Source organism: Sebastes umbrosus, chromosome 2 (genome assembly GCF_015220745.1).
Source record: "Sebastes umbrosus isolate fSebUmb1 chromosome 2, fSebUmb1.pri, whole genome shotgun sequence".
NCBI lineage: Eukaryota > Metazoa > Chordata > Actinopteri > Perciformes > Sebastidae > Sebastes > Sebastes umbrosus.
The window spans coordinates 18,086,570-18,114,538 of NC_051270.1; the positions used below are offsets into that span (position 1 = coordinate 18,086,570).

General features: G+C 39.2%; 1 protein-coding gene across 3 annotated transcripts in view; it reads left to right on the plus strand.

Moving 5' to 3' along the window:
* LOC119478662 (CUB and sushi domain-containing protein 1-like) overlaps nucleotides 1-27,969 on the plus strand; it is a 460,060-nt gene that overhangs the window by 282,612 nt on the left and 149,479 nt on the right. For all 3 annotated transcript variants that reach the window (XM_037753555.1, XM_037753563.1, XM_037753571.1), the window contains 3 exons: nucleotides 5,004-5,125; nucleotides 23,021-23,124; nucleotides 23,511-23,623. In XM_037753555.1, the coding sequence (XP_037609483.1) occupies nucleotides 5,004-5,125; nucleotides 23,021-23,124; nucleotides 23,511-23,623 (339 nt within the window). The remainder of the gene's footprint in view (nucleotides 1-5,003; nucleotides 5,126-23,020; nucleotides 23,125-23,510; nucleotides 23,624-27,969) is intronic.

A 27,969-nucleotide genomic window follows, 5' to 3' on the forward strand; every position in this document is an offset into this window, starting at 1 on the left:
GCCATCAGGCAAAGTACTGACCTGCTTATCTGGGATTCAGTGTTAAGCTTAAGGGTACTTCAACCGGCTGTTAGGTAGAGCCAGGAGTTAAACCATCAACCCTGATGACTAGCTATTATCGCCCCAGAAGTCCAAGGGTAAAGAAATGAGGGTAAAGATGATGCTCTAGCTGTCATCAGAGACCCCGCTGCTGTAGGCAATTTAACACTGAAGCAAGACTTGCATGCTCACCATAAAGCAAAAATATGTCACCCAAATGCAACGTTATGACCTTTAAATGTGCTTGTAATAGTTCTTGGATAAGTGTGCAATTCCATGGCAGGGATGTGTAAGCTATACTAGAGTTTGGCCACACAGACAACACGTGTTAGTACGATAAATTCATTGTTAGTTTTTGTTTCTTCAGGGGATTTGTTGATGATAAAAGGATAACATAAGGCCAGTCTATGATATGGCACTTACTGCTGCCTGAGATCCCCAGGCTGTTGTTCTGAAGCCACAAAGATGGCAAAAGCCATTTCACCTTCAGTCATTAGCCCGGACACTGAAACAGTTACAAGGTTCCTGTCCGAGCTCCTCTGCCAAGGAATCCTCTGCTCGGGTGGAATGAGCATAGCTGAGCCCGGCAAAGCCCTAAAACTAAACTATAAAACTAAACCAATTTATCATATATACAGTATAGCATAATACAGTACATACATCTGACTTGAGTCATGCTAAATGCCTCTGATTCTTTTCACTGTACTGTATAACTGCTAAGATTTTGCATGCCTCTTTTAATACTGCAGACCTCTGAATCACTGCCCAAATCTCTGACGTTTTCAGCATTTAAATTGTTCTTGTGTGGTTCTCACTGATGGCTGTTACCCTGGTTGGAAAAACAACTACGCCAATAGAGCTTTGTGGGCGAAATTAAGAAAGGGAACGTCATTTTCTTGTGTCAGAGCAAGAAAAAAGGTGACAGAAAAAGTTGAATAACAAAAATTACAAAAATAACTACTCCTAGCAACCACTAATACAGCTTGCGTGTCAACTGAAAATGACAAAAAATGTACGCCTGCACAATCCAGATCCCCATTTGTAAAGCATTAAATGTAAAACAACCTCTGAAGGACAGAATAGTGGATTGCTAAAAGGTTTAATCAGACAAACTATATCACCGGTATTGATGGAAGTTTTTGAAGCTGTATCTGGGTGTGTTATTTTGCTGGCATTTGCTAATGCAGACAGAGGCTCTAAAAGTTTACTATCACGGAAACATAATGAATAATATCAATATGATTTACATTTTAGTTGTTTGTTGATGTGTTGAAATCATGATTCACTTTCTGACTGACTGGCTGAGTGACTAAACAAATAACTGTGTGAGTGGCAGAGCAATGATGCAGGGGCTCTCACTGCCCACATGTTTACTGACAATACCCTGTTGGGTTTATTGCTCCACAATGAAAAGGCAGACAGACAGCATACACACCCAAGTGTGTGTGTGCACACAACACACACTTACATTGACAGCAAGTGTCCAAAGGACAATGTCACACACACCCCATAGCTGCAGCAGCATTTGCCTTGAGCTGTGTGTGTTTGACGGACAGGAAGTCCCTGCTTGCTCAGACACACACTATAGGGTCCCTGTCACATTGTATTATAGTGTGTCTCTGTGTGTGTGTGTGTGTGTGTGTGTGTCTGTTTTGTGTCTATATGTCTGTCTGTGACTGCAGGAATCTGCCTGACTTCATGATACTGGCTACTCTTGTCAGAAAGAGACAGTAGAGTTGAAGGCTGCCGTGAGACAGTGAGAGAGATGGAAGGACATATTGGATGGATATTATGGATATTATTTCCACAATAAGCTAACTCGCAAAGCTCATGTAGAACTTTATTTTTACTGCTCATATTATCATGGAATAATTATACTTTTTTTTCTAGTCAGATGACCTTGAACCAGTGATTGTTGGATAGATTTTTGGTACGTTACATTTTTTCAGAAATTAAAGGAGAATAACTTTTCCACACTAAGAACAGTAAATATGGCAAGAATTTACAGATATTCCACATGGATTTATTTTTTTTAGTTTTGAATGAAAATGAAAACAGATCCTTAAACCTGTATTAATCAATATTTCTGTTATTAACATAGAATAGAGTAGACCTTTACCGTCCACAAGAGTGAAAAATGTGTCCATATGGTGGTTCATTACAATATTACTGACTCTGATAACTGATATAAAACCGATAGTATGAATACTTGAGGAATAAAAAAAATGCACAAAATTTAAGAAAACAACATGACAAGAGGTTTCTTATATACCCTCTTTTAATCAAATTAATCGACAGTTTCTAATATAAGAGGATTGCTGTTTGTGCCTAAATCACATATATTGTGGTTGTGTTGAGTATAATCGTTGCCATTGGCTCCCTTAGGAAACTGTCGCTACCTGTCCAGCATCAAACAGGAAAAAGACAAAGTTATCGAGTGATTGGTCATCAGGGTTTATTTAGTAAAACACAGTAATCCCTGAGCTAAACTAGAAAAAAAAAGTGTTTGAAATGATGCACAAAACATCGGCAGTAGAATATTTCCATTTGAATTGTGCAGCAATACAGACAGTGGGTGTTGTATTTCACTCAGTATGCATTACATTTCATATTCCTTCAATGAGGTGGTAAAAGCAGATGCAGAAAATATGTATGATATCTTTAAACTGTGGAACAACTTCTCTTTCTTACTTTGAAACTAAAGGACGGTACATTTTAGGGGTAAATTTAAATAGAAAAGGTTTCAGTATGAAAATTACACAACGTGAAACTGTACATTCAAGGTAAGATGTTTGACAGTGATTTATATCTTGATAATTTTCATAAAAAAATATCTGTAATTATGGAGAGAAATAAATACGGGATGGGAATCACCAGAGGCCCCACTATATGATCTTATTGCGATTTTAAACATTGAGTATTGCGATAAGATATATTGCGATTTATTACCATTTTTCAACTGCAAATTATGTGTTATTATGTGTCAAATTATGTGTATTTGTCAACATCTGTTTCATCTAATAAGATAGTTCTCATTCTGTTCATCTCAGATTTTTCATTCACATATCTTGATGTCAGAGGGTAAGTGACACCTTTGAAAATGGCCATGCTAGTTTTTCCTCGCCAAAATTTAGCGTAACTTTGGAGCGTTATTTACCGTTCTCCTCGACCAGCTAACATGACATGGTACCAATCAATTCCTTAGGTTTCTTTAATTTCATATGATACCAGTACCTTCACTCTAGCTTTAAGACTGAGCGTACAACAACCTCTGAAAGACAGAATAGTGGATTGCTAAAAGGTTAATAGTTTATGTAATAAAAGATTGATATTTGACATCCATGTATCGATACAATATTGCCACGCAAAATATCGTGATACTATGCTGTATAGATTTTTGCGAAACAGAGAGAGTGAGGAAGAAAAGAAAAGAGGCAGTTACACACACACAAACAGGCAGGTAGGGGTTAAAACTCCCTATACTGTAGCTCTGGTGTATTGTGTTATCTGGTGTGATCACTCTCCTGGGATTCAAACCCATGAGCCTCTCTCATTCTCCACTGAGACTTTAATGTTAATTAGAAGCTGGTCTCTGGGATGAATCGCCATGAATGTGTTTCTGTGTGTCCATGTGCATGTGTGTGTGTGTGTACCTGTGTGTATCACAGTGTGTTTCAGCTCTCTTTTCTAATTAACAGGCAGATCAGTCATCTGAGGTCCTCCTCTCTCTCCCTCTCTCTCTTGGTATTTTCGGTGCCTCTGTCTCTTTCCTGCCTCTTGCCCTTCCTCCTTCAATTTCTTTTCTCTTCCTTTCTCACATTATTATCTTTCACCCTCTCTACTCTCTTTTCATCTCTTTCTAACCTCTCTCCCTCACGTCTCTCCACTTTGTCTCTCAACCTGTCTGTATTTGCAAACTTCTTTACTTTATTATGTCCACCCATCTCTCTCTAACTCCCCACCCCCACTATTATTCTGTATTATCCCTATGTCCTTTCTTGTCTCGAATGCTTGTGCCTCTATGTCATTGCCCTTCCCTCCCTCTAATGGCAGCGATCGCCTCCAGCTAACTCATTATGATGGATAAAGGGCAAATATATGACCAGATAAAACCTCCTCTGCAATGGTGACAGTGCTTGTTGACTAAAAACTGACTGATGATGTCAAATAAGGGTTTTTGAGGGTACTTTTGACACAGTACACTTTTTTTTCCAAATTTCTCTTTAAGGCAATAACACATGGGTGACTTTATGAGGTACTCAAGGCAAGACATATTATTTTGTGTATCACACAGGACGAAATCAATATGGATAAAATAGAGCACTAGGAAGGATATTATGAAAAATGCTGTTGATAACGGGGATCTGCAGGCTCTTCAGGAGCAAAAATAGGCTACTGAAAGTTTTAGCAGCAGTTGGTGGCGAATGCTTTTTGCTCATCTTTACCTGGAACATAGCAATTTCTAAAAATTAAGTAAGTTATATTGTTGTATCACTATGTTGTCACGATATAAATATTGAGTAATGTGTTGGGTGTTATTGGAACAATCTTCCAGAGAGAAGCCTCCAGTTTTTGAGGCAACTACTATACTAACTACACTTGACCTCATCCTGGAGTAATTAGCTGTGTTTCCATTCAATTGTTCAGCAAACATTTGAAATGTCGCAAAAACGAAATGTGAATTAGGTGCGTTTGCATCAACTGGTTTGGAGCGAATAAACTTGGCTTGTTGCTTTGATCATTTTAGATAAGTTCCTACAAAAATATGACGATGAGATAACTGTATGTAGGTCCAACAAAATGCCCCAATTAATTTCCTCTGTCACTGCCACACCTTCTCTGTGTGGTTTCTCTTTTTAAGGCAAGAGGGCATTTGCAATCTCTGAGCGTAATTTTGATTACCCCATAAATCATTTTTAAAACTCTGTCGTTCTGTCTCTCTCTTGTGCTTTCTTCCTCTGTAGCTCGTACCTGTGGCAGCAATCTAAGGGGGCCCAAAGGGGTCATAACTTCTCCTAACTACCCTGTTCAATATGAGAACAACGCACACTGTGTGTGGGTCATCACTGCAATGGACTCTGAGAAGGTGAGCTCATTTTCATTATTTTACCCCTCCTTTATTTCACCAGGCATTTCGATCGACGTGAGAAAATAAACCTTCTATACCGTGAATTTACTTTCATCGCATTGTATTGTCTAATGTAGCAATCCACTTTTTTTTATCAATTTATTCAATTCAGTTCAATCAATCATTTATGGTTAAAAATGTTGTCAGAAGCTTATGGTTGTCATTTAAGATGGCTAAGAAGTCAACAAAGTGATGATGATATTATGAGACTGCAAGAGAGTGGACACCGGTCTGCAAATTATCTACTGTATGTCTACTGAAGATCTTTACCAACAAGATGGATATTAAGAATATGTTATTTATAGGAAGATTTTTTTCTTATTAGCCAGAAATCCAAGGTGTGAGTGTGTTGAACTGCATGACAGTGGTTGCTGAAAAATGACATTAATGCATAAAGAGTCTTTCTGTGGTAAATAGAGATTAGAATATGCAATGGAGAGTGACAAGTAGAGTTGGGTCGATTTCCGTTTTTTGCCGGTCTGGTCCAGTGTATGAGGTTACACCGGTTTGATTTTATGCCAACCGGTTGAACCGGCAGTTGTCATTATGACACGTTATGGCCAATTAAAAAGTAGCCGACATCAGCAACCTTTGCCGACGGCGTCTGGCAGTTTCGAACTGATGCCAGTGACTTCGACATAACATCGGCAACATGACAGAGATCAAATTTCAGGAGAGGGGGGAAGGGGCGCACATAGCACGTTGTGTTTGTTTACTAGAAAGTTCATGTGTATTTTGGGGTGACGAAACAAGACGGGCTTCCGTCAGCCAGTGTATTGCAAACCCGGCGGCCCGTAACGTTAGTGAGTAGTAACATTATAGCTGTGAACGTAGAAGTGCAGTGTCTGTACAGTTTAGACTGGGTGAATAAATGCTACAACTCCTCAAGAAGTTAGCCACAGCTTTGGCCCAGGCTCACTTAAGGTGGGCTGTTAAGGTGTACCAGCTATTCTCATTTTGTGACAAGCGACTGCTTAGTTGAGTGCGACACCTACTGGTAAAATTCAGTATACAGGTCCAGTGTTGTGGCTTAATATTAAACCGGTTTGAAAATGTTTACACAGGCCCAATTCTAGTGATGGGAGAGACAAAACACATGCTGTTACAAGTTGTAAGCCAGACTAGAAACTAAGACACAACATACACAAATATGCTCTTATGTGGTCCAGTGTTGAAAAAGTTGAAGGATCTGTTGTTTTAGGCATCCTTTTTGTTTTCCTGCTTTATGGCTGAATTCAGTTCCCATTGCTGAGCTCATGGTCACCACATCTCCCCAATTTTGTGAAGGCAACTTTGTTGTTGAGTCATTGTTGTATGGACATGAATAATTCATATACCTGCAGTGCAACATCTCCAGTCTCTCTATCTGCATTTTCTTTTGTGGTATTATCTTCTCTTCATGTGTCATCACATACCCTGTCTTCACTTCTTCTCCCCTTTCCCCAGCTCCTGTACTCTCTGCTCTCCACTCTTCCGCTCTGCTCGCCTCTCATTTCTTCCTAACATCTCTGTTCTGTATTCTCTACTTCTTTCTCCTCACCTCTCTCCCTCTTCTATCCTGCTCTCTCATCTACTTTCTCCTTCTATCATCTTCTCTCCTTCTTACACTTTGATTTGTCTAAAATGTTAAGTTTGAAGATGGTGAGAGTAGAGAGAGAGAAGAGCAAAAGTAGAGCTAGATGGCAATGAGCTCATTGAAAACTACAGAGGAAAAGAGAGAGGGAAAGTATAGAGGAGAAAAATCGTGCTGAATGTTCTGCTGGCTACTTCACTATGCAAAAGCGAGCGCCAGGAAGAGAGAAAAGGAAAAAAAGACTGAATGTCCAAGCAGGTACTTGACATGAGGCATTGAGGTTTTCTCTAAAGATGGATGGAAATGGAGTCTACTCACCTCTGAGCCTCTGATGGAGTGGGATGGAGAAATGCTGAGATACAATTGAGTAGAGAGAGAGAGAGAGAGAGAGAAATGGGCTTTTTGTTCTCACCTCTGTGTTGCTCTGACCTTGATAGAGAGAAATGTAGGGCTGACCATGATGCTTCAAAGCTTAGACCATTGCCATGGCAATCAACCTCCAAATCAGATTTTAAATGCTTCGTTTTTTGTTGTTGTTGTTTTTTTATATACATAAGTGTGTAATATAAATCTCCAAATAACCCATGGAATAAGGAATAACACCACAACATTATTCATTTTCAACATTCATTATAATTAGTTATTCTCAGATGGATATCGCTGTTTGTTGCGTGTAGAGGTGTGCGTACAGTAGTGCGTCAGCGGCACTGAAACCGGAGATGGAGACAGACTGACAGAAGAACATGTCAGCCTGCTGTACTGAGCCTCCAAGCTTCGAATACCTTTAATTATTTCTCACCGAAGCTTCGAAGCCCAAAAAATGGTATTTGGGACAGCCCTAGAGAAATGGCAACACATAGCTACAGTATGACAAAGCTTCACCCAAGTGTTACTGTATGTCTGTGTAGATTTATCTCATTAGTTCACCTATGAGACTCTGATGTCTTTGTATTTTGAGAGAACTTTGCAGCTATTGTCACCTGTCCTTATTTGAAGTGTCTTCCAGCCACAGCCATAGGCTGCATTTGTAAAAGTTTCATCATGACACATGTGCCACATTTTATTGGTGATTGTGTTGGTGTCAGGTGATGAAAAATCATCCTTGTATCTCGTGTGTGTGTGTGTGTGTGTGTGTTGCTCGGGGTTTAAAATAGAATCCAATCCAATAGAGTATAATAGATTCTCATAGCCTTAGCTTATGACAGATGGAATGTCTTTTATCTGTTGGGTGTACTGCCACTGTGTGCGTGCGTGTGTGCGCGCTTGCTTGAGGTTTGAGAGCACTTTAAGAATGTGCTATAATGACAGATTATCAGCTACTACAGCTGCTGGCATTTGCAGAATGTCACTATCTACATACACAGAGGGAGAGACAAGGACAGAGACAAACAAGAGGATAAAGACAGTTATAGACTAGACTAGAATAGATTCTAAAGTAATGACGATGAATAAAATGAAGGCCCATCCATCTACTATACTAAGACATCAGTGCACTGTTTACAATATATACTCATGTGCTGAACAATTGTTGTGCAGAACAACAGTTGCTTTTCTAGTTTCCCCCATTGTGTTAACTCACACTTCACGTTTTAATCTGCCTTCCTGCCTGGCTGCTCACACTGAGCATAAGCACAGTACCCCCAGTCAGTTTTGTCCAATGACAATACAGGCACAATATTATTTATTGTTGTAGAAAATTAAGAATAAAATGTAGAAAACTATAATGTTGTAAAGGCTTAGCACAGTGTAGTAAAATAAAACATATTTAAACCTTGCTAATTTGTTTTGAATAAATAAATAAATAAAGCAAAAGGTTTCAGCTAAACATGCTGTTATTGATAATTTATTTGGTTTCTTGAGATTGGTTTCATTGTAATATTAATATCCACACATTTCCAACTATAAATTGACAAGGTCAATGTCATAGCTAAATATATGATTGCATTAGCTTTCACCACTAGGTTGTAAAAATGAGCTTTTCTCTGATCCTATAGACGTTCTTTAAAATGTGAAGCACAGATCAGAATTAGGCTTTTTGGCTATGTTTACCACTTTGGACAGTCAAATCCTGAACATCAATATTACTGTATATGATAAGATGTTATGATGTCAATCAGGCAGTTGCCGACAGATTGATCCTCATTGCGTATTAAATCCAGGTGCCTTAAAAGATAAAAATAAACAATAACAATAAAGTTAATCTGAGATGTATTGTCAAATAAGCTCCATCTACTGTCTGGGAATATCCCTACTGTCTAAGGATATATTCCTGAATATTTAAATTACTTTATTAGTGTTTGCATCTAAATGACCTCAGTTGTTGAGCTGAAATCTCCTTCGCATGACCACCTAGTTCTTAGTTTTTTATCAGCAATCATCTCTCTGTGTGGACACCTTGTTTAAAGGCCCTTTGTTTTTGTTAACCTCCTTTACAAGTACATCTTCCTTAAGTAAAATGCATGTGTATTCCTGCTTGAACATTGATCTTTAATCATGATGTGTAAACAGGGAATGAGACAGATGATTAAACATACCACTTACAATCTTAAGTGCAAGTCCCCCAGAAATAAAAGGATGTTTATATGTGCTTTTTGTGGTCGGTTAGAGAGAAAGCGCAGAGAGATTCAGGGAGAAAACACGATATTTAAACAGAGTAAATAGGCATGAATTAAGATGAATAACAGTCTATCTGTAGACCTTCTTTTTTCTCGGATTTCATTTCAGACTCTTTGTCTCCTCTCCTCTTCTTCTTCTTTATTGCCTCTCTCCCTCGCTCAGCCTCTGACTGACTATTATTCCAGATGACTTCTTTTATCAATAACATGTTATACAAAATTGAGACAGAGACGAATGTTTTTATCAAAGTGCGCGTGCCTATTTGTTCCTTCTTTGTGAAGGTTTACCCAAGTTTCAATAGCCAATAAGTAATGCTGGCTGTCTGTGTGTGTGTGTGTGTGTGTGTGTGTGTGTGTGTGTGTGTGTGTGTGTGTGTGTTGTCATTTATTCAAGTTCTGAATAAAAGCAGCACAATCAAAATAGTTTGTAATGGTGTGACGGCCTGTCAGAAAAATGCTGCTTCTGTTTGTGTGTTAGCCTGTGTTATTATTTGTGTAAATTTGGGACCAGGCACCTGGTTGTGTGTGATTTTATGAATATTGACTGTGTGTTTTCTGTCTGCCAACTTAATTGCTAACTGCCAGAGGTTGTGAAAATATGTTGTCGGGCAGCCTGTCAACTTTCAGGTAGTAGTGAGGAAAAACTTGGGTGCGCAGCAGAAAAAAGGACTTAGCAGTGTGTGTGCGTGTGTGTGTGTGTGTGTGTGTCAGCCATTTGATTCATCAGTATGAAACAGATAATTATTTCGTTCAAGTCTGACCCATGCCTGACTGCTCACACACATACACCCTTAAACGCATCGTCACACACGCCCATTAGGCCTCTAATCATTGCTGTCTTTTTCGTAATGAATACATATTAGTGTGTGTGTGCTCGTGTGTGTTATTTTGGTATTGGATGTTGGGTCATTTTCATGCATGGATCATCATTATCAGTTTAGTGTTGGCAGGACACATTCTGTGACATTCTATCAGATTCTGTTAAAATTGACTTGATGCAGAAATTGAGGCCAATAAAGACCAATAATGGTCCTAGCCAGAATATGTTAAATCCAGTCTCATTCTACAACAGTGCATTGTTTTGCAACATGACTGCGTAAATGCTCAAGCTGTTACAGGATGAAGACTTAATACCCAATATTCAGTGTATTATAATCATGGTATGTAATGTTAATATTACAGACAGAACCGATGGTCCATAAAAGTAAAGGACATGATACAACACCCTCTGTCCTTTACAGATACTGTAGTTTCTGCATCACTACAGATTATACCACACACAGACCATAGCTCAGTGAGAACGTTGATCACATAGACTGAGCAAAATGCGTCAGTAAAGTGCAGAGTAAATAACCATCAGTGTCCGTGGTAATGGAAATACATTCACCAGTAGCTGCCTAATTAGCACATTATCTCAATTCAAGGCTTTTTGCTATGCGGGCTTTTGACTGTAATTTGGCAGTCTGGCTGACCATAATTCACTGTATTAGCTCTCATTCTTTGGCTCTCATTCCTGAACCTTACACCTCTCTACCAACGGAGGCTGTCCATGGTGATGCATGAATGCCCCAAGGTCACGCTTTTTTAGTTTTGTGCACTGGCTTCACTAATTACAGTTTATTTTAGAGCTGTAATGTAAAGCATCATGGAATAAAGCATCTGCTAAAATCCAGAATTGTCAAAAGAAATTTCCCAGTCTGCTGTTGTCAGGTAGTTTTCTGCTGTATCAACAGTTCATAATGCAGTTTCCACAGAGCCGTCACACAGCTGTTGCTCAAACATAGTATGCAGTTTATTTTCCTAAACTGTCCAGCCAACAGGTCAACAGCACTCAAAGGTGCTGTAACACCTCGACAAGGGAGTTATTTTACCCGACAGCAGTCGTTTGCTTTCTTACCACTTAAAACAGAGGTCACCTCGGGGCAGGACTGCAACACATAAACATGGCACATCTGGGTACTTTCAGGGTACAGCCAACAGGCTCGTATCCTCGCCAGTCTATTTTTAAAATGACTGGTACTTTATTTGTCCCACATGGAAACTCTCTTGTCAGAGCATATAACAACACAAATACACAATAACCAAGCTAAAAAACATTGACATATAAACCCAAGATGCAGTAATTACCACAAATGCTGCAACCTCTACTGTGTATCGAAGCCATTTTATTATAGTACAGATGTAATGGCCTTGTTGCACATACCATATCAGAAATTAGTTTCTTGTGGCCAGATCTCAAGGAACTCAGTCGATCTTCCTTTCTTTCTTTTTCCTCACACAGTCCAAAGACATTCACGTCAGGTAGACTGTTAATGGGTGATTATATATCTATGTCAGTTCTGTGATTGCTTGGCCATCTGTCGAGGTCACAGTCTGCCCTCTGGTCAGTGCATAGCGGGACAGACCCTGGTCCCTGAGACCCTGAAAAACAATATACATGTTAAGAAAAGCAATGAATGGATGCTACTGGAGAGCAGAAAGCCTGGCAATAGACAACACCTCTGAAACACTTTATTAATAAAGAAATAACAGTCTCAGCTAATGGGTTGACCCTCAGCTAAACTACTATACTCTGGCTTAGTGGACTGTATGGGGCTGTAGCATTGGACCTGAACCTCTATTCACATTCAGCTGCAGCAGTTACCTCTGTGTGCAGGTTAACTGTGTTGTAGAGGCTCTACACTGCTGACCTAAATGAATTGTTTGGATGAGAACCCACAAGCAGTGGCTTGGTATGCATCCTGCTGCTATGTTTGTCCCTCATCGCCCAGCTGCACAGTGTGTATCCATCGTAAAATTCACTGTAATTGCAAGATGCAGTGCACTGTAAAGATGATTTAAAACGCTCTCTTGAGCTGCAATGAGCAGATAAATGCTCCTAAAATTTTGATTAGATTGTGAATGAAATGCTCCCTAAGAAATCATGTCTAGAATAAAAATAAATACATTTGATAATTAGAGTAATCTGATAAATCGCTGATTACAGGCAGTTTATTTTCTGTAACTGAGTACATTTTTGAAAATAACTTTCCCAGCCATGAAAGGTGTGCTGTGGATGGTGTCCTCAGGCAGGGTTTCAGGTTATTCTATACTTGTTTATTTGGCTGAAAGGCTAAAAGTAATCTATTGGAAAAAAAGGCTCCAAACAGCAATTGTGGCAGCTCACCAATGACTCAACATAGCTGCACATTCTCAGCAAGGGAATTCTGGTACACTCTGCTTTCAGGACAGCTGTTCCCTCTATGTACTATACTTGTAAGAAGGGGTCACCTCAGTACATAGTTTGAACTTTTTCTCTACAGTTTATTTTTGACTCAGGGTAGTAGAAACACATTCAAGCTTCAGTGAGCACAATATTTATGTAAAAAACCTCACTTAAGCCTAAATCCCATTGGGCCTGCCGCAGAATAGAGTTTGTCCACTCTGAACCCCCTGTTAAGACCTTGTGTATCACTGACATTGTGGTTTGCTCAATAGTATGACCAAAGACAGTTCAGAAAGGAGACGGTGCACTGAGAGTCAGTTTCCTGTATCTGTGTCACCCCGGTTTCGCCACTGCCCCGCCCCTTTAGGAGACTATCAGCGTGCCCTGAATCTATTAACTCTAATGGGAAAAGTGAAGATGAACACAGATTATGTCTGATTCTAAATATTGGAGCCATACTGTATGTCTTCCTAACATTCTGACTAAAATGTAATTTTTCAGACAGACAAATCAGGAGAAAATTGACTTTGTTCAAGACCTTTCTCTGTCTCAGCAACACACTCTCGCGAGATCTGGCAACTAACATTCGCCAACGCCCTAGCTAACTAATTTCAGTAATACTAAATATGGTTTTTAGCTGTGTAAATATCTAATGTTAGCAAAAGAAAATATAAATGCATTATGCAAATTTAATCTGCTTTCATCCATCCATACGGCGTTCACAACGCTTCCAAACAAGGTGGGGGGAGGCGGAGGCGAACATGCCATGACCACGCCCACTTAGGAGACAGGAAGTGTATACCATTTCAAACCATTTGCGGAGCTTGAAATGTGTCATCTTTGTTATAGAGTGTCTTTGGTAAGACACTATCAATGTTGACAGGAAGTGTCAAAATAAATGAAACACAAAGAGAAGAGGAAGAACATGATTTAGCCTCTCTTGTCAGTCCAGTGTCCTCAGTATTAGACCATCCAAGTTTATAATCATCAGTGGTGTGTGGTGTACGGATGTCACGGCGTATAAATTCTGGGTACTTCACTGTTTAGATTACGTTACCTGTCATGTCAGTTTGGGTTACCGACTTGTGAAAATGTGCAGTGTAGCTTCAAAATATTGTATTATTCATTTTGAATTAACTTCTATCATGCTCAGAAGTTTGGGTCTGTGTGGTGAATTGATTGTATTTCTCCTGCACACACACACACACACACACTTACTATACACCATTCAAGTGAGTCAATTTGTAAATGTGCTATTTTGTTGGAAAATAATGAACAAAAAAAGCATTCTGTCATGTCAAAAGCTGTACTAGGTAAACGCTTCAACTTTATGAAAGATAAATTTAGTTTTTGCAATAATTGCTACATTTACAGTGGGTCAGTGGAGAGACCGATCAAATCCAGAGTGGAAATATTGACTGTTCTGTTAGAAATCATTGTGTGTTGTGTGGAAAATAGCCTGTTTGTTGTAGTTTTGTTGGGTGCAATAGTAATAAGGAGGCTGGCGTTACTGCCACCAAGATTGAAATGAAACCTATACCCATGTGCACTACCCTTGGCAGGGGTCACCACAGCTTATTCTGTAGTTGAAATGGCTGACTGCACGTAATTCATTAGACGTGTGCAGAGTGTTGACATTTTAACAGGGCCCAAATCAAATCTTATTTTTAAGGGGAACCTAGAGCGGCACGACAGCATAGTAAGTATGGTAGGGAGGCTGCCCTCGGACCAGAGGTCCCAAGTGTAAATAATCATGCGGAGAAGCACCTGCTGAAGTGCCCTTGAGCAGGACAGTGAAGCTCTACCAGCCTGTCTGTAGCTGTGGCTTAGATAGATGGATAGATAGATAGATAGATAGATAGATAGATAGATAGATAGATAGATAGATAGATAGACAGATAGATAGATAAATAGATAAATAGATAGATAGATAGATAGATAGACAGATAGATAGATAGATAGATAGATAGATAGATAGATAGACAGATAGATAGATATACAGATAGATAGACAGATAGATAGATAGATAGATAGATAGATAGATGGATGGATGGATGGATGGATAGATAGATAGACAGATAGACAGATAGATAGATAGATAGATAGATAAATAGATGGATGGATGGATAGATGGATGGATGGATGGATAGATAGATAGATAGATAGATAGATAGACAGACAGACAGACAGACAGATAGATAGATAAATAGATAGATAGATGGATGGATGGATGGATGGATAGATAGATAGATGGATGGATAGATAGATAGATAGATAGATAGATAGATAGATAGATAGACAGACAGACAGACAGACAGACAGATAGATAGATAGATAGATAGAAAGCAGAAAGCAATTTACAACCATTATGCATACTACGAAAGAGAGCAATCAGGATAGTAAATAATGTGGGATATAGGGAGCACACTGTTTTTAAAGTCACATGCATTGAAATTCATGGATTTGGTCAAATTTAAAACCGCAATAATTATGTTTAAAGCAAGACATAATTCACTTCCGGGCAATATTCAAAAAACGTTTTGTGACAGGGAGGGGAGTTATAATTTAAGAGGAAAATTTAATTTTAAAAAGCATTGTGTTCGTACAAAAAAGAAGAGTATGTGTATTTCAGTCTGTGGGGTGGATTTGTGGAATGGGTTAGGTGATGGGTTGAAGCGGAGCACAAATATAAATCAATTTAAAAAGCTATACAAAAAAGATATTTTTGGGAGGTATATGGTTGAGGAAGAGTTGTGATAAGGGTTGTGTTAAGGGTTGGTTATATACTTTTTAACCCCGGATGTATTTGTGGGTTGTAAATAAACTTGGGATGCTGTTCATATATTTAATTTGGGATGTAAATAAATCTGATATTGAAATATATTATATTATATTATCATTCTATGATATATGAGTTATTAGAAGAGAAGTGAGAAAGGGGTAGGGAAATATAAGTTTTACTTCTACCTACTCCTTTTCGGACACTATTACTCTTGTTTTGTTTGTTATTATTTTGTATCTGTTTTTATTTATTTTATGTTCGAAATAAAGTCTTTCATTCATTCATAGATAGATAGATAGATAGATAATTTTACCCCACTCTTTCTGGTCAGCAGTGACTCAGCACTGCTGCAGCTTCAGCTCAACGAGGGAATTCAAGAACTAGTCCACCCAATTACGGCTGTGTGTTTTCTTGCACTACTCTGACGTAAGGTCACAACAGTGAGGGCAAGAATCAAGATCAGCAGACATAGTATAGTTTTTCAGTTTTAAGATGTTTTTCTGGGGCAGTGGAGGGGGCATCTCAGGGTAGCATGCAACCCATTATTGCTGGGCTGTAGATAAACTGAATGGGTACAGTGTGCACTGCGTGTAATTTTTATAAGGCTCTGTTGACTGACACTGACCAGCAAAAGTATGTCTCAGATTGTTTGATTTGACTGGCAAACACGTATCCGCTGTGAATTTAGGATCACAGTAGGAGAAAGATTGCTATCAGTTTCTCCTCGGTGGTGATCGTGCCCTGAGGAGACCCTAAAATTCACGGTACTACAACTTTACTGGCTGACTGACTGAAGGTATTTCAGTGTAGGTTGGGATTGCGCAGTGCTCTTAACAATGTTTAAATGGCCTATTGAGCCGCTCTTAGCTGCTCAGCTGCTTGCTAATGACCTCAAAGAAGTGATACCGCCTCACTTATCCCTTCAAAGAGCATCCACCTTTAAACAGAAACACTGCTTTTTCCTGTACGGTCCAAATTTAAACATGAGAAACTCTCCTGAAATACTAGTAAGTACTGCAGGAGCTCAGTAATGTGATGGAATCAAAAAAACGTACAGAGCTCTAGTCATCAAACTAAAGGCAGATTTTGTGTTTACTGTCAACGTTGTTAGTTTCAGTCGACGATTTGTAAACCCTAGATTACACTTTATGTCCTTTTCTCTTTCTGCCGTGGTTGCTTCCTTCCTTCCTTTCTTTCTTAGTTTGTTTCTTTGCCTTAGAAAATAAAGAAGCTAATCTAATGTAGTTTGGGGTTGCAGGCTGCTCCTAATGTCTTTCTAAATGGGCCCATTTGGATCTATTGAACAGCACTGAGCTTCTTGCTAATGACCTTAGTGTGATAACGCTTCAGTTCCTTCCTTTAAGTCTGCTGCTACTATGCAATCTGCCTCAGCTGTCTAGACACACACAGACACACAAACATATAAATAAAGACAGAAACATGTAGGCACAGAGACGCAGCCAAACTGTGCTCACACATACAGTGACACAGGCATGCCTAAACATCATTCAGCTTCAGCTGTTAAGACAGACATACCTGAGAAAAACCACCTCCTATACAAACACAATCACAGGCACAGAAACCTGCATGGATGTGCAGGTAGTCTGTTTCTGAGTGTGTTCCGCTTCACTCCCTTTCTTTATGACCACAAGCTGCTACTGCTATAATTTTAACAACCTTCACCTCTCCGACACAAACACGTACAGGCTGTATCAATACATGACAACACTGACTGAATCAGTGATTACATGGGCATTCGAGAGAAAACAGGTAGCGTAGCAGCACACAGTCTCTCAATATATACACACAATATAACTGTATGAGGGCTTTCAAAGTCAGATAATAACGCAAAATCGGTTCAACACCACTAATTTCTTGGTACCAACCATGTCATACTAGCTTGTCCGGAAGGAGGCTAAATAAAGCTCCAAACTTGTGCTAAATTTTGGTGAGGAAAAACTGTCATGGCCATCTTCAAAGGGTCCTTTGACCTCTGCCCTCTAGATATGTGAATGAAAATGGGTTCTATGGGTACCCACGAGTCTCCCCTTTACAGACATGCCCACTTTATGATAATCACATGCAGTTTAGGGCAAGTCATAGTCAAGTCTGCACACTGACACACTGACAGCTGTTGTTGCCTGTTGGGCTTGAGTTAGGGCATGAGCCATGTTATGATTTGAGCATATTGTTTTATACTAAATGTAGTACATATGAGCGTTTCTGGACAATATTTGTCATTGTTTTGTGTTGTTAATTGATTTCCAATAATACATATATACATACATTTGCAAAAAGCAAGCCCTTTGCCCACTCCCATGTTGATAAGAGTATTAAACACTTGACAAATCTCCCTTTTAGCTACGTTTTGAACAGTTAAAAAATGTGCGAGTAATTTGCGATTAATCGTGATTAATCATGGACAATCGATTGACAGCCCTAATCTGTGTACATGTACAATCAAACTTTATTACTTTCTGACTCTGGGAATGTGGGAAAAACAGTAAAATTCCCCATTTGATAACTAACGTAATAAGTAATGTCATATTTTTTCACTTCCATTCACTGAGCCTCCCCTGAAACTGTTCGCTTCCCACTTTAAAAAACCTCTGGAATAGATCATTGTCGAAAAAGCTGTATATTTTAGACCATGTATGAAAAATCCTGTGTAGTGTACATTGTTGCCAACCATTTTCCAAAGCGTAACCGTTTTAGGTTAAGTAGGTTCACATTTAGATCACACTTAGTATGTTAAGAAATGCAAAGTGTGCAAACTGTCTTGATTTGTGAAGCCAGGAAACCACTTTGTTGTTGCTAGGTAACCACATTCCACTCAAGTGTGTTACTTGGCTGGCATCTTCAACGGCATGTTTAGCCAATTCCACAAAAACTTTGATCTATTATTGGTCCGAAACTTGGATGGGCAGATGACAGACTGACAACAGCTGATGTAGGGGCCTTTTTCCATACTGCAAGTCAAATTAAGACCATATTTTGCTCACTGCACACCAAAAATGACAAGGTGCCCAAAGAGGATAACTAAGAAACCTGTCCAACCTATTTATGGTTTTAATGGGTTTCAATGAGACACTTTTGTCCACTAGGAGTAACAGACACAAAGATTAAATAAGACAGTCATTAACTAATGTTATGTTGAAGTTACATCACTGTTGAGAAATTACAATTACTCACTACGTGAAGAACTTGTCCACGTGAAATTAATCAATAGCACTTTCAAAACAGGTGGTGATTGGGCTGTGAATCCAGGGTGTATCCTGCCGCACCTGTCGTTTGTTAACATCTACATCTGACACACCCTAATAGAAGTCCTACAGGAATAAGTCCTAAAACCTGAAAATGAGTTAGCACTTTAGCCCTTGCGGTTCCCTCGTCTGGAAGTCAAGTGTTTTTTTGAATGGGTTTTTAGTTAGATGCCTGAAATAAGGTCTGTGGTTAACACAAGCTTAATAGGTTTTAAAGTTTTGTTCAACGATACATAAAATACATCAATAAATACCCCATTCATGAATTTTGAAGCTTTTATGTGTCTTTAAGAAGGCAGTTGCTAACAAGTGGCTGAATGAGACTACTAAATGTCATCACGCTGACTCGTCCGCCTTTACAGCCTCGTTGTGTATTCTTGCACTCATGCAACCGTGGTGTAGTTCCTTTATAGCCTAATGTTAGCTTTTTACTTCTCACAATTGCATTTAAATTTAAAAAATCATGAAATTTGTGTTCATTTGTGAAGATTATCTTGCTGAACAAAACATGTAAGTATCATAAACGTGTGTTTGCTACACACCTTATTTTCGCGCAATAATCCAAAACCCAAAACCCAACTGAAAAATCCCATTGGCTTTTTGTCAAGGGAACCAGGGCGATGCTAACTTCCTGGTTGGCCTACAAAAATACATCATCTCTAGAGCACTGTATTTGTGTTACAGTATGTAGGCTACATGTTTACATTTCACAGCCAATGCCATGCCATGCTTTCTTCCGTAGCACTGCCACTGTAACACCACGCTCCACTCTCATATTCAACCTACAGCCCGGTACACCCAGGGGTGTTTGTCTCTGGACAGGTGCGTTTTAATTGTGCCGTTCCAGAAGCAAGGACATTGCTCCAGCATCTTCTCTCTCTGTAGTTTGGGCGCCAGTAAGATTGCAGGGACGATTCACATTCATGCCCCATCACTGACATGATTACTCATGCCTGTAGGCCAGCATCAGAAAGATTTTTATACAGCGGTGCTTCGCAAGCAGTGGTTGGTGTAGATTGTAGCAGTGCCGGCTGCTTTACAAATCCAACATGTAGCCAAGGAAGTTCACCTCCATGGACTCTCTAGTATACCTAACGTTAGGAGAAGGAAAAGAAAGTTATCATGTTGTATTTACATTATAACTATATGTATCTACCATCAGCAACTATTATGCTCACTTTCCCCTCGTTGTTGTCACTTGACAGCGATATCATTTTTTGTTACAGTGTAACTGCTGGCAATTGACAACATAACTAGAGAAAGGTGAGCATAATAGGCTACAAATAAAAACATGCAAGCTAGCTAAAGTTACATCGTGAACTTCGTTGGAGTAGTTTGTCCGCTTTGGATGGAGATAAAAGGCCGGTGGATTGGGCGGCAGCAACGACAGGTATTTCTCCCTGGTTGCTCAAACATAAATCCCCGTAGGCTCTCTGTTTCTTTCACCAGCATCTTTGTGGATTTTGTGCATTCATTGAATGACAGTGTAGCGTACTCTTGACCGCATAGTTTTTTAAACAGTCCGGTGTTTTGAAAAGCCCCACCCCCCCATTAAATGATGCTTTGTTTCTTGACTTTTCCAGCTCTTAAATGTATCTCTAATTACTGTAATTTCAGTGTGTCTCCTTTATTTTTTATCTTCCTCCTATATACTGTCCATCTCTTCCAACCACTTATCCACGCTTAGCCCACCTAGTATGTCAAAATTATCAACAAAGTCAGGCAGTTATAAACAGGTGACTAATTGTTGCAGCGATACCATTGTAATGCGGCCACATCTGTGTGTTTGTCGAGTATTTTACAACGGGTTCTAACGTGGCTCAGCCAATCATAATCAAGGCCCGGGACTATCCGTTTTATAACCATAGTTTTCATATTTCTTTCTGTTATCTGAAAGCCATTATTATACACATGTAGAGAGAGAGAGTTAATAATTCAAGTACAAATTTCATAGGATTGATATAGGATCATCCAGGATCACTTGTACGCACAGGAGGTCGAAAAATAGGTCAATGACAAACTAGAATCATGAATGAGTCTGCACCTGCCCCAAATACCAGATGGATTCTGATTATAGGTGTGCAATTTGCAGCATGTAAACAAATATGATAATTACAGACCTGATTCAATTTTTACTCTTATCAGAGGGAATTTTATTCATGCATATTCAGGCTTTTTGCAGGTTGTCAAACATCTTTGACTGGTGTTTGACAACTAAGAAATGGTTTCTGTATCCCCCTTAATACCAGGGTAGTTGGCGCGATCAGCACTTCTGTTGATGGTTTAATTATCGTGTCCTTAAAAGAATAAAATAAATGTCTAAAGATGTTGACAGTGACGATGATGTATCTTTAGAAAATCAACAGTGTTCTTATGAACCTTCAGATAGAGGGGAAAATATAATACAAAAACACATCAACAAATAAAGTACAATGGTTTAGTAATGCACCCTGTGATTTGTTGTTAGCCAGGAGTTAATACCTCACAATGCTGTTTTGCATCTTTCTCCCGTTATTTCGAGCCATTTTGTAAAGACTAAACATTGCCAGAGGCTGCAACATTCAGTGTATAATAAGTTAGTAAAATGCTTTCTGCAAGTCTTTCTGAGTCTCATATTTATTGAGCTGCATCTTGAATGCAAGTTACTGATGTCAAAGATAAACACGTTTTGTTCTTTTAAATATTAGCCTGTTAGCCTGCGAGTGTGTGTTTGTGTGTGTGTGAATACAGATTTATACAGTTATTTGTCACTTCTTTGCCAGTCCTGTTGTGGTGGCAGTTAATCCCTCAGATGGTTCCATATCCTTTTACATTATTTGAACATTTGCTAGCCATTTTATTTTGACAAAGCACGGCCAAAGGCTTAGCTATGTGCAGCTGATTCTTGCGTGTTGAAATGTATTTTTTACATCCTCATCACCTGCGGTAAGGTTTTTCTTCACTGTGGTGTGATTTGCCGTGTGATGGATTCTCATTCATAATATCATGTGTTCATGGTTCATATTAGTTTTTCTAATACGCCAGAATCTCACGGATTGACACCAGCAGGTTTTCTGAACACAGCGGAAATCTGCCATCTCCCATTCTGTCAGGGAAATGATCTACAGCTAATAAATAATGGACAAGCAGCAAATAATAGAATACCAGTATTACGGCATTTTAGAGCGCATGGTAGATTGATGATCCAGTGCTGTATGCATGCAACTACAGCCAGGAACGTGCCTGCAAGCAAAGGCATTATACACCCAATTTCTCAGTGTTCAACAGCAGAATGGTGTGTTACAGGGTGCAGGCAGGGTGTGTAGCTCCCAGAAATGATTTGTGTAACTATGAATGTAAAGGAGGATGCTGCCAAATAAAAGCAAGGGGGCTTTCAATTTCAGAGTTTTGTTCATTCTCTCTGCTCCCATTCATTAAAGATGGATTAATTTGAAATACCAATATGTCACTGTAAAATTAATTATTATATCATAGCAGCTTTAATTAAATAATACGATGGTCACGGCCAAGAACACTGGTTGTCTCTCTCTCATGCTGGTTTTATCATTAGCACTCGCACGTTGGAGAACAATATTTCCTCCCACATTTTTTGCCTCCTGCTAACACGGCTACATCCTCCTTCATCTACTTTTTTTGCTTTTTCAAACGAATCATTTTCTTTTTACGTGAAATGAACAGCACAACTTGCATGATTTCCCCATTGTATGATTCATTTCACATTCTGGCATATCAGGTGTCCTCCAGAATTCCTGGGTTTGATGATGCTATCAGTTTAATCAGTTCTCAATACATTGTACGTTGTTTTTTCAAATGCACACTTAACAACCTATTGAAGTACTGCAGAATATAGTACTACAGAGAGTACGTTAGTGCAGCATTGTTTCACTCATGGAGGTAATTGAGAAGAAATATAAAACTTAAGGACTGTTTGGACTGGGATAATAGAAGCCTGCTTCCTATTGTCTGCTCTAAAATGATTTTCCTCTTTGCTGTAATTAAATCTGACTTCATTGCATGAAGTCAGATTTAATTACATGAGTCATGAGGTTGTGAGTTTACCACAGGCTGCCACTCATTTCAAAAAATTGTTTTTTGTTTACAAAATGTGACTATTAATTTATTGTTATTAACATGCAGCCTCTAACATCAGATAGCACTTTCATTGCTCAAGAGGAATTAGTTTGTGAAACAGAACTCCCATTTCAATACTAGGCTTTCACATTTCCCCAGCGATACAATCATTAGCTTCTGTTGCTGGAAATTGTATGAGTGAAAAAGCATGAGACCATCCCTGCAGGAACTGATAATAAATCTTTCACTGGTTTTCTGTCTTTCCTTTTTGCTTTTGTCTGTATTCTCACCTTTCCTCATTGTCTGTGTTTATAACTGTTTGTGCTTTCCTTTTGTTTTTCCAGGTGATAAAGCTGTCATTTGAAGAGTTTGACCTGGAAAGAGGATATGACACACTAACAGTGGGAGATGGAGGGAAGATAGGAGACACTCGGAGGGTACTCTATGTGTAAGCACCACTTCTGTGTTCTGGCCTGTGATATAGTACTATCGACATGCAACAGTATAGAACAAGTTACAGTAATGGTGGCAATCAGAGGAACAATTGAAGACACATGGACGCTATTGTTTAGATACACAATATATACTGTACATTGGATTGTGTTAGCTAGAGAGTTTTTTGATAGAGTTGTTGTAAACTCAATTGCATGTGTATAAAAGGAACATTGAGTTGTTTGCAGTGTGCATAAACAATGAACCAGTCATAGATTAATCTATCTAAGCATTAATGTCATTTTAAATTGGTAAAGAATTAAAGTCTCTTAAGTCAAAAGTAGAAAGTGATGAACCAGTAATGCTTATTAACTTTTTGCGTTAATGTGTATGTGTTTGCAGACTTACCGGATCCAGTGTCCCTGACCTCATCGTTAGCTTATCCAATCAGATGTGGCTACACCTGCAGTCAGATGATACAATCGGCTCAGCGGGGTTCAAGGCCGTCTATGAAGGTATGGCCTCCTTTAAAAATGAATGCAACAACTTTAAATATAACTTTGTAGCCACACTTTTATTCCTCTCTGTCTCCGAAACACACACGCGAACACACAAACAGATATATATACGCTCACATAATGGAGTGTGAAAGTCATGGCGTTGCTGACGGGAGTGATTCAATAGTGAACACAACGGCTGTTGTCTGTCCTTGTGTGTACATGTGTGAGTGTGTGCGCGGCTGTGCATTACAAGGAGGTAATAAATGAATTATGAGTCACTCAGCTGATCGTTTTGCTTGGTTATTTTTCACATTATACCAAAGCTAACACAGATAGAGAGATAAAGAAGGTGACAGACACAGTGAGTGAAGGTGAGAGAGAGATATATAGATGTTCCTCTAAATACTTATTATTTAGAACAATCCATTTATTAGATTTATATATTCGATTACCTACTGCATCTCACCATGCCATGCTCTTTCAATCCAATTGAACTAAATGGAACCAAACTAAATTGGATTCACTTGAGACAAAGACTGAGACAGGTAGAGCGAGAGAGAGAGAGAGAGAGGTAATTTGATAAACGTAGAGACAGAGGAAGAGGGACAACAAGAAATTGACAGAGTGGGACAGAAGGAGACAAAATGACAAATTGAGTGAGAAGAAATAAACTGTGTCGGAGAGATCGAGGGAGCGTGAGAGAGGAGGGGAGGGCGAGCGTGAGAGGGATGAAGGTTGTGCTCTTGGTTCTGCTTAGCTATGTTTGATTCAGTGATGTTGCTGACAGTGTTGTCCGAGGTCAGTTACTGTTCAAGGGAATCAGCACAGTGTAGCTACAGAAACCACATGCAACTGTAACTGTAAGCAGGTGATGTTTAACATAATAATGTTTATCATGTTACAACGTTTCCGGGGATCAACATGAGGCAATGATGGCCCTGACCTTGATTTAACACGTTTAACATTTGCCTTTACAACAGTGAAGGCTTTTTTTTTCCTTTTTATAACTTGGCTTAAAGCAGCAGTGGGTAGAATTGGAGCAACTATGATTTAAAAAAAAGAGTTATTGTTATAAAACGGTCACTATATCCTGACAGTAGTGCATGAGACAGGTAATTTGAAAAAAAATCATGTGCCTCTGTGTCCTCCGGTGTTCCTAATGACATCTGCAAGATTTCACAGATCGGAGGCTTGCTGGAGCCTTGCTGTCTCTGAGCCGCTGTCAATCACTCGCAAACTCCAATTAAACGGTCAAACTAGGCAGCGTTAATCAAATATGAATCAATATTCTGTTACTGTAATGCCTATTTCTCGCCTCAAATGTTTTCAGAAACATCTTGTAGTGTAATATTTAGCTGTAAAATGAGAAAGTTTGTGACCTGGCAGCTATGTTGAGGTTAATTGGGAAATACCAAGCACTGCCCACCAGCCGGAGCACAGCCAATAGGAAAGCTCTCTCGATGAAATGACCTGTGATTGGCCAAAGTCTCCTGTCATGGGCTAGATTTTTTTAATGCCTGGAAACAGAGCCATGAGGAGGTGCAGAAGTCTAGTTATGTCTCAGAACACTTGAATTACAATATGTTGAAAGGTTATTATGGAATTTCTGCCCAATGAGGCCAAAAACATTCTGCCTACTGCAGGTTTAAGTGGTCAAAAAGCTTTTAGTTATCTGATATATAGTTCAAGGCAATGACACATATCACAATATGAAACTAAGAAAGAACGAAAAGAAGAAACAAACGAAAGAAATGGTACTTAATAACCTCTAGATGATCTTGTAGTTTCAGTTTTCCCAAGGATAGCTGAACAACCGCCTGTGGTGTGTTTTGTGTGTGTGTCCTTGCATGTATATATGTGATGCTGTCACATCATATAATTTTTTTTGTTTGGTGTTACCCCTTGAGTGCTCTTATGTTTTCAGCCCTGCAGGAAAACCCTACACGTGTGTGTAGCTGTCTTGCTTTTGAAAGCTGTCATGTTGTCAATCACTGCAGCTCTGTGTGTTTTTGTGTGTGCATGTTTGAGAAAGAGAGAGACAGAGAGAGTTTATATCATAAACACACACAGCCCATTATCATAATTGAAGCTTTCAGTGAAATGCCGCTGCCAAGTTTTCAGGCTGATGGCAATTGGCTGTGAAAAGAGTAATGATGTAAATAATGTACTTAGTTTTTAACTCATCAAATGACTGAAAATTAGGATTGAATGTCTTGAAGATTTTTCTGTGGAATCAGAGGTATCAGTGTTGATTGTTACTTTATGAAAACATAGTGCATCTGGATACCATCCTTGTTGCATTACTGCAGATTTAAAACCTTTATTACCAGCTGCGACAGTGACAGTGGTATTGTTTTCACCGTGTGAGTCTGTGTGTGTCATCATGGCAAAACGTGGTCCTGGAGACACCTACTGTAGCGGGAACTACCACAGAGGTGCTTTAGAGTATGCCAGGTGTTTGTATTCCTGTGGACAGATTTTGTCACTGCGATAGTGTAACAACCGTGCAAGATGCAGTCACAAAACTTTACAAGTGTGTAGTTGAGATCAAAATGAAGGCCGAGTTTGAAGATAGGTGTGGTCCGAACAAGGGTGCTGGAAATAGGAGGTTAGGAAGTGGCACTTTACACCGCCTGGCCCGATTTGCTGTCGCGGCTGATGTGATCCATTGCAAGATGGTCTCTAGTTTTGACTTGGGTTTGGTGCTGCGAAAATCAACCTCAAAATACAAACAATAAATATGCATTAAAGTTACAATCTCGAAGATCTCCGTTTCTTTCTCTTTGGCGGCACCTGTGTGCGATAAGCGGTAAATGCAGATGTATTTTTGGATCTCACTTCCCAACTATGCACCTCTTGTGATTTTTTTCCGGGAATGTCGCCACAGACACCCAGTTTACAATGCGAATGCAACGGCTTTCATCAGTGGGCTTTAGGCTCAATCAACATTGTGTTACCTCATTCGGGGATAGATAGTGGCTTTTTATTTAAATGAAAATCTTTCAGATTAGTTTGGTTTGCAGTACAATGATTGCTGTTAAACAGCTGACAGTTTTTAAACAAGCAGTTGGATAAACCAGCAAAGAGTAGCTGTCTTAAAGGTACAGTGTGTAAGATTTGGCGACATCTAGTGGTGTGGTTGCAGATTGCAAACAACTGTGTACACCTCCACTCACTCCTCCCTTTCCAAGACTGCGGTAATGTGAGCCACCGAGTGCAAAACCATGGTAACGCCATTCGCCTCGCTCAGAAGCCATTCATATCATAATAACACTACTTAAGGAATAACAGAAGTCAGACGGCGGTACCACGTTACCACAGTTTCACAAGTGTGTCAGAGAACTACGGTGGCCTTCAGGTAATGTAAATACGTGAAAGGCTCTCTCTAGAGTCAGTGTTTGGTTTGTCTGTTCTGGGCTACTGTAGAAACATAGCGGACTCCATGAAGAGGACCCGATCCATATGTAGATATGAAGGGGGCTATACACTATTGAAAACATGGTTATGAATATTATATTCCATTTCTGCAAACAGATCCCCCTAAATGTTACACACTGTTCCTTTAACACTGCATGCATGCAGCTATGTGATGATAGCATAACTTTATCATAAAAATCTTCAGACTGTAAATTGCTCACTGTGATTGATTACAGACATAAAACAGTCTCCGTTCTCTGCGAGTTGATTTTGGGACTGGCATGAACTGAAACTAAATGTGGCTGGAATGTATTGAAATACATCTAAACCTTTATGTGTGTGTGTGTATGTATGTGTCGGAAAATGGCTGGCAGTAATGCAAAGTTTATGTTTGTAGTTAATGGGCTAAAACACACAAAACTACCTGAAAGGTCCCTAAAGTATTCATGTATTTTTTCTTCCTTTTGCTTTATAACTTTTGAATACATTTATCCTCCATGTTTTTTTGTTTTATTTTCCTTTCTCAATTATGTAGATTGCTTTGTATAATATACGACTTTTGGAACGGAAAAGAAACAGAAGCATAAAATGTTGTATTGAGTTGTAAATCTACATTCTGCACTTCAGTAAAACTCTTTGAAAGAAAAGAAAGGAAAATAATGACAAAAAAAGAAGAAAGAAAGCTAAAAAAAAAGGCAAAATAGTGAGAAAGAGAGGCGGTTACCACCATAATGACAGACTAACCAGGGGCTCAAGATCCCTGATATCCATCCTGACACTCGTCAACTGTGTGACAGATAGCTCTGGGCCACACGCACACACTCACACATACACATATACGCCTACCACTTCTTTCTATTCTTGTGGGTGTACTTACATCCCAACAGATAGTAAAAGTGTCAAACACACACACACACACACACATACGCTCACCTTGAGATGTA